This window comes from Gambusia affinis, linkage group LG05 (assembly GCF_019740435.1).
Source record: "Gambusia affinis linkage group LG05, SWU_Gaff_1.0, whole genome shotgun sequence".
In the NCBI taxonomy this organism is placed as follows: domain Eukaryota; kingdom Metazoa; phylum Chordata; class Actinopteri; order Cyprinodontiformes; family Poeciliidae; genus Gambusia; species Gambusia affinis.
Genome location: NC_057872.1, coordinates 6,942,924 through 6,955,197, shown reverse-complemented (window position 1 = coordinate 6,955,197; position 12,274 = coordinate 6,942,924). Strand labels below are relative to the sequence as shown.

The 12,274-nt window shown below is 42.7% G+C and overlaps 1 protein-coding gene across 2 annotated transcripts in view; it reads left to right on the top strand.

Moving 5' to 3' along the window:
* The first annotated feature begins 1,578 nt into the window (after positions 1-1,578).
* Positions 1,579-12,274, top strand: part of LOC122831773 (nuclear factor of activated T-cells, cytoplasmic 1-like) — a 76,109-nt gene continuing 65,413 nt past the window's right edge. For both annotated transcript variants that reach the window (XM_044118222.1, XM_044118221.1), the window contains exons 1-3: positions 1,579-2,661; positions 5,964-7,056; positions 9,508-9,667. In XM_044118222.1, the coding sequence (XP_043974157.1) occupies positions 2,535-2,661; positions 5,964-7,056; positions 9,508-9,667 (1,380 nt within the window). In that variant the 5' untranslated portion in view covers positions 1,579-2,534. The remainder of the gene's footprint in view (positions 2,662-5,963; positions 7,057-9,507; positions 9,668-12,274) is intronic.

Sequence of the window (12,274 nt, the reverse complement as noted above, 5' to 3'; positions counted from 1 at the left end):
GATAAGATTGAGGGATTCATGGGACGGACGGGTGACTTCGTGTGTAAAAGACACCATTGAGACAGGTGTACACAATAACATCTGGGGAGACGTACGCCTTGCTACAATCTGTTTAGCGTCCATTCATATTTTAGCAAAGCCGCTATAGCGTAAAAAAAAAAATCTCTTGAAAAAGATAATTTACATTAGTTGGGGTTTAAACCAGGGGTGAACAAGTTTGTCGCCACTATGATGTGTAAAAAAAAATCTGAAATAAATCGATGTTTTAAAGTTTTATACTGTAAAAATATTGGTATATTTAACAGCGATTGCTAATAGTAAAATTGCTACTGGAAAAATCTGTAAAACCAGAAAACAATTTCAACCTGCTAATCTGATGTGGAACTAATCGGTGAAAATTATCACTTGTACATTTTGCATTTGTACGTTCATTTTACAGGTTGTTTTAGGAAAAACACTCCTTTTGTTAAAATATTTTCAATTTTTAAAATTATTAAAGTCAACAATGTCTTTATGGTTAAAGTGAAAGGCAAAAAAAAAGCTTTTCTCATAATTTTACGGTGAAATTCTGACAACGGCAGCTGACAGAGTTTTACCACAAAATTTACGTCTTGTTTTTCTCTCTCTTTCTGTTTTCACAGCGTACAGATCATGTCCAAAATTCACACTGTTCCAGGATTAAATCTGAGTTCAAATACAAGACCAGCAAAAACCAGACGAAGGACGCAACAAAGGAAAATGAAAAGCAAGAATTAAGCAACAAACCATTGAAACAAAGGGAGAATGAAGAGGGGAAAAAATAAGAAACGAAAAAAGACAAGATATAGTAAAATACAGAAGTAGTGAGGGGACGGCAAAATACTTTAATAATAACCAATTGTTAAAAAGAAGGATGGGGGGATGTGCTGTGGTGGCGTAGGGGTTAAGTACAACCCACATAAGGAGGCCATAGTCCTCGACGCGGCCGTCGCAGGTTCGATTCCCAGTCTGGCGACCTTTGCCGCATGTCTTCCCCCTTCTCTCATTACCCACTTTCCTGTCAATTAACTATCAAATAAAGGCCACTAGAGCCAATAAAACAAAACAAAAAAAAAGAAGGATGGTTGGATGCAGAGTAGGACAAAGAGCAAAGACAGAAGGAAAATTCTCATAACACATCTTTCTTCAACAATAATGGGCAAGCATCAAATCCCCTACTCCAACATCTCTCTGCCTGGCAATCTAGCCATCCGGCCAGACAGAGACTTAAAGAGGAAAAAAAGCAAATGAGGTGGAATACCAGTGCTGGCCAACAACTGATGGTGTCACTCATGATGTGTTCATCTCTGCTGTTGAGTTGTTAGCATGCCATGTTCATCATGAGAATCAGTCTTCTGTCAGAAGCTTCTTCAGATTCACTGCAAGACTGACTGCTACCAGAGATCCAGCCTGTCCACAGGATCACCAACCACAATGAGATTTATATAAAAAAAACAATACTTGGATGATATGAGTCATGACAAGATTTACATAGAGGCTTTTTGTATTGAAATTGTTTTTTAAAAAGGAGGAAGAAAGACGGGGAAAAAACAAAGAAAAGTCAGGAAGGAATGGAAGAAGGAAGGCACAGGGAAAAAAAATAATGAAGAAAGGAGAGAATCGAACAGGGAACACATTTCAGAAAAACAAATATTTTCTTCTTTCCATACTTTTCCAGACCTGTGAAAGGTGTTAAGCGAAATTCCATACTTTGTCAGTCTGGTATGTGGTAAAGAATGAGATTTGAACATTGATGTTGGCGTCAGTTTCTCCATTTTCTCATAATTAAATGATGGGCATCTTCAGTACTGAGAAAATCCTATTTTTGCATTTTGAAAAAAAAAATATATATATAGAAACCGTGAAACTTAAAAGTATTTATTTATTTGGTGTCGGAGGGATTGTTTACTCGTATGGAAAGCTCACTTTACACTGATGGGGCAATATTATCAACAGAATAATGTAGACTGATCATTTGTTGATAGGGAAGACGTCTGTGTAACTTTCTCTCTCTCTCTCTCTCTCTCTCTCTCTCTCTCTCTCTCTCTCCCAAACGCTCAACACCATTTCCTCCACCTCCCCCGGAGGGTTCCCTGGGTGGAAGACATCATCAGGCGCTCCAGGAGGCAGCAGAAGCCGGCCGCGTCATCGTGTGGAATGGGCGGCGCACGGACGGAGGGTGTTTTCCAGCTTTAAAAGCACCGGAGCCGGCTCCTCTGACAAACCGAGCTGCGTCATCCAACTGTGGAGACTTCTCAAAGAACCTTCATCGCTCACGAGCGATCCAAAACTCACCTCAACCCGGTCCAAACGCTGCCACTCTTCCTCCCCCTCTCTTCCTTCCCCTTTCCGATACGACTTACTCCGTGCTCAGAAGAAAAGTTCTCTCTTCTGTTTTGAAGGTTCCGAAGCGAATTATGCCACACGGCAGAGTTGCCGCTCTTGAATAGTACCGTCGGCGAAGACGTTGGTGCACGTTGAGCGCAGCCGGACGAAAGTTGCGCGTCGCTTGTTGAATGCAGGATACCTCCAGCCTGAGCGTCAAAGCCAAGTTCAACTTCGGAGCAGCAGCAGCCGGACAGGAGCGGGGACTCCAGCGTCTCAAATCTACCGCCGCCGCCGATATGAAGTCTGCAGAGGAAGGTAACATTTACATATGGCTTCATAATCCCCGCCCTAATGTTTGATTTTGATATAAAATGCATTGATATGGAAAATTCTCTTAATGGGGGGACGCTGATTTCTCCAGATTTTATTGGCTGAAAAGAAAAAAAAGAAGACATTTTTACCATCTTTTAAATTCTCATGTGTCAGTTCCACAACACATTGTTTTGACTGAACTCTGCCAAAGAATAACACAATCTTATTCAAATGCATTACATGCACACCATTACCAGCCGTATTTGCAGGTGCACCTCTTCTTAAGGATGACGGGGGATTCGTGAAACCTGAGAGCCGTGAAAGTGTCATGTTAGGTCTAGGAGTGAGGAGGGAACAAACTGAAAGCTTCATCCCAGGAGTAATTCTGATTCTTTTTAGGCTTGTGTGCAGAAGTTGAGGTAGTGGTTTGCCATTTTAAAATACAAGTTTGAGTGAGGGAGAGACATAGCCGGCCCAAGACGCAAGCAAACTAAGCAGCCGCTTTGCATCCCTGCAGTCAGGGTGTGGGAGGTGGTGGATCAGAAAAAGGACTAAATCAAGTTAACAGACGATAGTTTCTGGATGCATGAGTTGTAAAGCGAAACTCCCTTAATGTGTAAAATGTTTGTTGTTTACTTTTCTCTCACCGAAATTCTATATTTTCAACTTTCTACACTAAAGAACCACCTTCAAACTGTGTCAAAATCGAGACTAAAAATGGCTTTTCACTAAATTTGTTTTTTGTAAAACATTATTTTTGTATTTCTTCACGTCAATACATCAATCCCTCCATAGCTGGTGGAGAATTTCATCATAAGTTCAGTTATCTCTTTTTTTTTCTTTTTTAAATAAAAATTCACACTAATGTCAGTACATAAAACACATATACATTGTTAGTAAATGTAACATAATTTCCATCTCATGTTACTTTTTAGTTGCGAGCTGTAGTCATGGTTAAATAAAATGCACTAACATCTGAGCATGGGCGATATTCTGTGGTGCCCGTTTTCTGCTGGAAGCCACGCAAATCAGATCCCGTTTCACATTCAAGGCAGCAAACTTTGATTTCTTTTTTCTTCTTCTTCTTCTTTTTTTTATCTGAAGCTCTTTATAGTCTGTTTAGTCTCAATTTTCAGTGCTGATGGCACTGGTTTTTTGTGGATGTTGGGAATTTCATTAAGTCTTTGAGGTTTCGTACAGACGGGTGCAGGCCTATTATTCATTTCAGTCCCTGAGCACTAAGCCTCATAATTGGTAACAGGCATGTGCGTGTGTCTGTGTTTGCAACTAAGACGGAGAGCTGTGATCTGCACGTTGTGGGATGTCGGGTAGCTGACTTGACAAGGAGCTATGCATAACCACATGGAGATTCAGCTATGCACCAGGAGCCGCTAAGCTATCGCAGATAAACCCAGATGTCCACACACACACACACATACACGCACGCACACACACACACACACACAGACCCGTCCGATGTTTGGCCAAAGCTCTTTGGCAGCCATGTGTGCACAGAAAGTGGCCCCAAGGTTCTCGGTTCCAGAGGCTGCAGATGACTTCTGTGAGGGACCACATATCTCTCGTTCTGAGATCCTGTCAGTCTGAGTGCAGCTTCCACCACAATCCCTGTGGATAAACTCCACTATTCTTTAGTCATACTGGTTTAGTTGTGGTGAGAGAATGTTTTTATCACGATAGTGTAATTGAGAAAAATTGCTGTGCACGGAGAGAACACGCTATAATCTGCGCGATAGTCAGAGCACTTTGAAACCACGCCGCAAACAAATCAAGAGGCACTGTTTTGTCTTCAAGTGTGGCTTTGGCCTTTCTTATAATCATCTCCCTGCACTACCCCAAAAAAAAAAAAAAAAAAATTCTGAGTTTTTTGAAAGTTTTCTTTCTTCAGCAGCTGTGACGCGTGTGAACCCGGAAAACCCGAGTTTCAACATCAGGCCGTGTGTAAAAGTGAAAGCCTCAGTGTGTTTTGAGTGGGTGTCAGAAGAAGTCAAGTGCGCTTGCAGCGCAGTGCACAGATCAAACACACGTTTAGAGGAGTAGCAGAAAAAAACAATCAGCTGCAGCTCAAGCTAAAGGCAGTCAGGCCTGACTCTAGGAGGAGTATCGCGACGGGTGGAGCGGGCGGGAGATCATCATCTGTTCAGACCAGAAAAGAGAGAGAAAGGCATCAGAGAGGACTGAGCTGGGTCACACCAGCTTCCATTCTGAAAGAGTGGATAATGACAGAAGCAGAGATGAGCTCCCAGCAAGAAGAGCAAGAGTTTGACTTCAGCTATTTGTTTGAGGGCTGTCAAGCTGCCCAGAACGAGTCAGACAGAGGTGGGTAGTGAAGAGTAGTGATGCCTATCCTAATTTATTGCTATTAGGGGACTGACATTATTTGTATGAAAAGTTTTGGGTGTACCGTTTCTCAAAGTTTAGACTTTTGCTTTAAATGTCCATTGTTTCTATCACTAGCGCCAACTGTTTTATTGGAGATGCATGTTTCTAAAAGCAGGTCCGTAAACTAATTTTAAAACCTCTGCCCACATGTTATGTGGCATGTGACGGCTTTGTCATTTCATGTGATGCACATTGGTGTTGTGGTTGACAAATATAGCACAGCACATTAAGGAGAGTGGGCTTTAACAGGTTTCAGGCTCAGTGATGTTATGGCTCACAACCTTCAGCCTCACTAAAGCTGTTAGATACAAAAAAAAAAAGACGTGTGAGTTTTGACAAAGTGGCCAACCTCCATGGGTGTGTTGCCGTGTAGGTATGTACATTAGGATAGAAATGCTTCCTCTGACTTTGTATTTGACTTGCACTTGCGATGTTCTCGGTACTCACAGTACACGCTCTGTTTCGCGTGTACTGTGCATGTACCATTATGTATCTGTGTGTACAGTGCTACAACCAACTCTCCTTGACTTAATCACAAGCTCGGAGCGATGCGAGAGTGCTGTCAGCTGTCCACAGGGGAGGGCCTAATTCACTCGGTGAGTGATGCAATCAATCAAACGGAGCATCAATCAGAGCTGCAGGAGGAATTCTTGTAGAGTACATATGACAGCAGGGTGTGCCGAATAGAGCCGTGGATGCACTGATCAAACAAACAGAGAAGCTGTGCAAAATGTGACTGTGCATCATGTGCAGTAATGCTTCTACAGACGTGTTCACAGACATGACTTGTTGCTCTATCTAAATTGGGAAATACTGAATTGATACAGCATCTTGAATTGATTTAAAAAATAAAAACATTTTCATTGAATTACTTGTAAATAATAATTCTGATTTTTGTTTTTCAGATGCATACAACTACACACCAAACGTCAGTCTTCCAATTGGCATGGGCAACCCATGCCTGTCTACGCAGTACCACACCTTGCAGTCCAGTCCTGTCATCCCGGTCTCCTCTTGCCACCAGACTGGCTACAGTGTCCAAAATGACAACCATGCCGCGTCAAGTTACTACCTGCCTCAAGCCTTAAGACCCAACGGCGCTCCGGCTCTGGAAAGCCCTCGTATCGAAATCACCGCCTATAGCCAATACCCGGAGGATGAAGTAGAAGCCAGCGGCAGAGAAGATCACATAATCAAACGAGGCGTCAACTCCATTGTCACACTGACGCTGCCGAATGTGGATGGGTACCGTGATCCAAGCTGTCTAAGCCCCGCGAGCAGCATATCCTCTCGCAGCTGTAACTCAGAGACCTCGTCTTATGAATCTGGCTTTTACAACTACGACAATTCCCCGCAGAACTCTCCCTGGCAGTCACCCAGCGTTTCGCCCAGAGGGTCATCCTCACTTCTGTCTTGTCCCCATGCCATCGGTCCCGCAGCCTCTCCCCACCATTCACCCTCCAACTCCCCCCAAATAGGCGCAATGGCAGAGGAGGGATGGCCAGCACAGCCACGTGGGTCCCGGCCAAATTCCCCCTCCTGCAGTGGAGTTGGCGGAGGCAACAGCGGTGGCATAGGCAAGAGAAAATACAGTTTCAGCGGCTCCTCTTACCAGCAGACATCGTGCTCACCCAACCAATCACCCACCCCTTCTTCACATGGTTCCCCGAGGGTCAGCGTCACAGACGAGAACTGGCTTACCAACACCAACCAGTACACCAACCTTGCCATTGTAGCAGCTATTAATGCTCTCACCACAGATGGAATGGCTGACATGGGGGAAGGAATTCCAATCAAGACACGGAAGACCATGCTGGACCTCTCACCATCCATGAGTCTGAAGGTGGAACCCGGAGGTGAGGACCTGGGTCCAGAAGGGGAGCTTCGACATGACGAGTACTCTTCCCGCCTTAGCCTCAAGAAGGAGAATTACTGTGGAGGGTTTCTGGATGTACCACAGCATCCGTACTCCTGGTCTAAACCCAAGCCTTACCTCAGGTAAGCCACTCCTGCTATTGTGTGTTAATATCTGTTAATATTTTTGTACCTGCCCAGTCATGTGTTGGACCATGGGTTGGTTAGGTCTTCTGCTTACTTTCATTTAGCAAGAGCTTTGAAGAAGATGCAACAAAATGGCATACATTTATTCTGATTAGGAGTGTAATAAGATCTAGTAGGAAAGACCTCATGGCATTAAGTCTCTCAGTTTCTGTCATTATGTGACTACATTCTGTCACATAATGTAGTAGGATCCAGTGCTTATAAATTATCAATATAAGCCCTGGGTGTGTTTTAATGTTTTATCTGTGCTTCAGAATTTTGGTTTTAAGTAAAAAAGAAAGTTTTTTCATTATTCCCCTGGTTTGTTGACAGAGTGAATAAATAAGCCTGGATTACAACACAAACTCTGGTGCCACATTGAAATGGTTTATAAGTCAGCATTTGAGGTTCTATTGAAAAAAGAAAAGTTGACACAGTGGAAGACAAGATGTAAAGTATTTGTGAGCACCACAAGGCCACATTTAAATCCTATGCATTATCCATTAAAGATGGTAAAGTTTGTATCTGCTTTAAACCTTCTTAAACGTGTGGATCTGCAGGAGTATTTTATGCTGGTTAGTAATTCTGAGCGTGTTTTGTTTTTGTGAGCAGGATGATCAGGTCTCGTTGTCCCGATCGTAAATGCAAACTACAATCTCTGGCACCACTTAGGAAATTTGTAGCTCCCTCTTAGTCCACGCAATATTTATTGCATTATCTGCAATCCCACACAGACTAGAACCCCATCTACACACCACCCACAGCTCATGGCGGAAGCATGTCTTTGTAAAGTTTGTCACAGGCAGCTGGGTTGCACCAGGGAGTCACATTTACAAAGGTTACCGTAAAACAAATAATATACAACAGATGATATCCTCCTTTCTAAATAAAGTGCCACCAGTGGATAACTTATATTAATCATTCAAATGCAACTTTCCCCAAAACTGCCCTTAGAAGCAGAGATGCACAGACTTCTACTACCTTAAACGGGCCTCTGATCTTTACCTTTAAGCCTGTAGCTCACTGTTTTAATGAGTAGACAATCCATCACCCCAATCTGACTCATGTATTGTCTTTTTGCATCTATTTTAAGTTTTGCTTATTTTCCTGAGAGGACAAGATTGTTTCAGTTTTTAATCTTCAAAGGACGTATCAAAAGGCAAAGAATCAAAGATGCACGCTCCTCACTTCCAAACAAGCTCCCTTTGAAGATCAGAGCTATTTCATAAATCATATTTCGCACAGAGGAGTTGCTCAGCTTGTGTATGCAGCTGTTGCTATAACAACTCATACACAAATACGATGTGTAGACACACGTTCAAAGAAACACACAAGGTGAGCCCCCCTTTGTGGCATGTCTTTCCAAGCCAATAGCACACTTTCCTGTCGGAAATCAAGTGTTTGATTAAGATAGTGAGGAACAGGAAGTAACGGTGACAGGCTCGATTGAAGGGGAAGCGGTCTGGGAGTTAATCAGCTGGCTCCCTGCACTGGCCCGTCGCGCCATTAGACCATCTTTTCTCCCCACAGCTAACGTGATGTCATGCACCGTCTGGGCAGATAAAGCCCTGCGGGGGGAAATCAGTTTGTTTTGGGTCAACAAACAGCCCGCAAGTTCCACAGAGATGCCAGAGATTGGTTTCAGTCGAACCGCCCCACGGGTCAAGGGTTTGAGGGTTTGCGTTTAGCAGGCATCCGGCCAGCCGAGAAATATTGTCTTGCACATGTTTGTTTTGGTTTAGATATCTCTGCGTCGCTCACATGGGAATCTCTGACTCTCTGTCTGGAGAACAATGACGTTGAGGGATGCCAGCTGCGGCTCGGAGACGGAGATATCACGCGCACCAAGACGGGCCGCGCTTCTTGATCCGCTCTCTTCAGAACCGACGGGGCTTGTGTCGTCAAATCTCAGTGTTATCCAATCCCGCGACAATGCAGCTTAAACGCTGGTCTGTACCAGGTTTTGTTTGCGTGCCTCAGAAGTGTCTTTCATCCCGCTGTCACTTTCTTAACTCGTCGCGGCTGTTTCCACCTGTAATGCCATAATGTAAAACACACAGCTCTCAAACTGGGCCACATTTGCTTTTCATTTGCTTTTGTACATAAAAGACACAACTAATTATTAACCTGGCCTAAAGAAGTATGCATGTCAGTGTAATAGTGCTGTTGGTTAGATTTAGGACCATGATGAAATGGAGGAAGATCAAGCCAGTTGGATTACTCCAAAGTGGCCCAATTTGTGGCTAATTTAAAGCAAGCTTGGAATTATTAGATCCAGATTTTCCTGACATGGAGAGAACAGTGGCGCGCATGGAAGTTCACGTCTGCAAATTCAATTAAATAAAAGCAGTGATTTTAATCTGTTGCTACTTTCAGGTTAGAGCAATCAACTTGTCCTGTTCTTTGCAGCCACTCACTGCCGGCTCTTGACTGGCAGCTGCCGTCCTGCTCCGGTCCGTACAACCTGCAGATTGAGGTGCAGCCAAAATCCCACCACAGGGCCCATTATGAGACGGAGGGAAGCCGAGGAGCCGTGAAGGCGCTGTCTGGGGGACACCCTGTGGTTCAGGTACGTCTAACTGAAGTGCAGTGAAGATGCGAGTGTCTTTGAAATGTTACCATTGTGATATTCATTATTGACACAGGTTAGTTATGTGAATTTAAAGAAATCATTCTGGGTTTATAAGGGAATTTATGTCAAAGTTCTGTAAGCAAAGTCTTTTTTTGTTGTCTTGATTTATTATAAATCCAGGTTCAGTTCTTGGAAGCTGCCATCCTGTAACTTTTAGACTGAGCCCATCTTCAATACACATAAATGGCTCATTACTAGACTTCTGCAGAGCTGAATGACTGCTGATTAGGGAACTTGGCATTTTCACTGAGTTGTATCTAAGCAGGTATATATCCAAAAGTTGTCAGATATTAGCTGCTGAAGACTGGAATTGAGCACTGAATTAGCCGTTAGCTTGGAGGCGCAAGCTAACGGCTTTTCTGAGATGAGCCTAGACTTTCAAGGTCAAAAATATTGTTAATAAATCTCAATTTTGCAGAGAATTTTTAAACAGAAGCTAATATTGTACCTTGACAAACAATTCACCTTAAAAGAACAGAGTTGATAGATATCAGCTGTGTTTATTTTATTTCTTTTTACCATTGTTGTAACTTTATGGGAAGCTATCCACCATTCTGACTCTGTTTTTATCCCTTTTTATCCTCATCTGAGGTTCATAACATCTACACTGAATGTTATGTAAAGGTACACCTTTATTATTAATCAAACAGTTCCTGTATAAGATTTAAGGGCATACCTTTTTCACTTTCTTTTTATAAAAGACTTGATAATATACTGATCTTGATGCTGCGCCACTCCTAAAGGGTGCGCCCCAAACTTTAAGAATAACTGGCCTCGACTAAATTGGACTTCTACCGTGTGAAGACAAATATGTTCTACTACTTTATGAGGCTTTAAACCATTTTCACAGTCACACTGTGTAGTTATTTATAAATAACGGTCATTTAAACAACGGTTGTCTACTTGTAGAGAACGAAGCATAATTTCATTTTCAGTGAGAGTAACTGAAAAGTAAGGCAGTGTAAAAATCAATATCAATTCCTTAAATCACAATATTTTTGCTTTTAAATGACTTCCACGCAGCTGTACAGGTTTTGTTTTATGCATGCCTGTGATTTCATGCTTATGATATGACCTGTTGTCAGTGTGTTCACAAAAATCTGGGGGAACATGGATGTCTGTGGAAAGTCCCAGTGAGTACCTTTGAGCAAGTACAAATTTATGTATTTATATACTGACAGATCCACCTACCGGTTCACGTCTGCTCGTGCGTTGTTCACAATAGTCACCCCAATGTTACCAACTTGGTAAACGTAGCAACAATATAGCATCAATGCACATTGTTGCTATATTTAGCAACATACCAGACAAAAAAAAAAAAAATCGGTATAGGCCTTAATCCAAATGGGCACGCCAAGCTTTTGAAGGATTGGTATCGGACAGAAAACTGCAATCGGTGTACCCCCAGCAGCAACTGCTTAATTGTTACTGTGAACAGAGATGTGTGCTTCGGTCTTGATTTCTCTCAGATTACCCAGTGGCTATTTCTTCCGGGACCAGTTAGCTTGGTTATATGCCGAAGGCAAATTACAAAATAAATATCTACAGTAGGTATATTGACTGTTTTTTTTTTTACTTATTAACCAACTCTCACGATTACAAATTTGGAACTAGTGTGACATATACAGTCCATTTTCCATTTACCACAGCTTATCCAGCAGAGGCCTTTCTAGTAACTTAACACAATGTGTACACACTGCAGGCTTTACATTTCTCTACATTTCTGTTTGCTGCGTTATTAATGCTCCCTGAAGCGCAGAGTCAATGCGCTGTAATCCAGTAAAAGGTCACTTTGACCAGTTGCAGTGCATGCTGGCTCAATTAGTATAGAGGAGAACCATTGCCTCTCACTATTGTACTTGGCAAACTCTTAAAGAGCACACGTCAGTCTCGCCAACAGCGCAGCACAGAACTCCTTTCTATGTTGCGCTGTCATCAGGTTGGGCTCGCATCTCAGTTTACACAAGGTGGGAATTTAGTCCTGTGTGCACGCCCCAAAAGCCGAGGGTAAATTTGACGTTCAAGCGATTAATTTAAAGGAGAAAGCAAAAAGACTAATTGTATTATTTTCAGCTCTGTCAAGCAAAACATAGCTTGATGCATGCTCAGTTTCTTGAACATCAAACTCTGAAAAAACATGCATTTAGTCCAGTCTGTTGGTGTTGAACACTTAGCACTGTGCTAGCACTGTCATGGAGCTGTTTTGTAAACAGATGTTGTCAGCACATCCTGGTCTACTCGGTGTCAAATGCACTTGACAGCTGTTGGCCAGCGCGGCGTTATAAACAGGCCTGTCAACCCGCAGGTTTTCTCTGTAAATACAGGTCATTATTCCCCTTCATTAAAAACCTTTGTACATCAACATGCATAAATCAACATTTCAGCCACAGAGAGAGGCGGAGGACCACAGAGGGCCACAAGCTTGCTATACACAGCTGCAGCAGGTGTGACCGGCTTTGATTTGACTTACTGTGCTGTCTGGCTCACTCTTCACAAACCAGAGTGGGTTAAAAAAAAAAAAAAAAAGCCATAAGTTAACTTCAA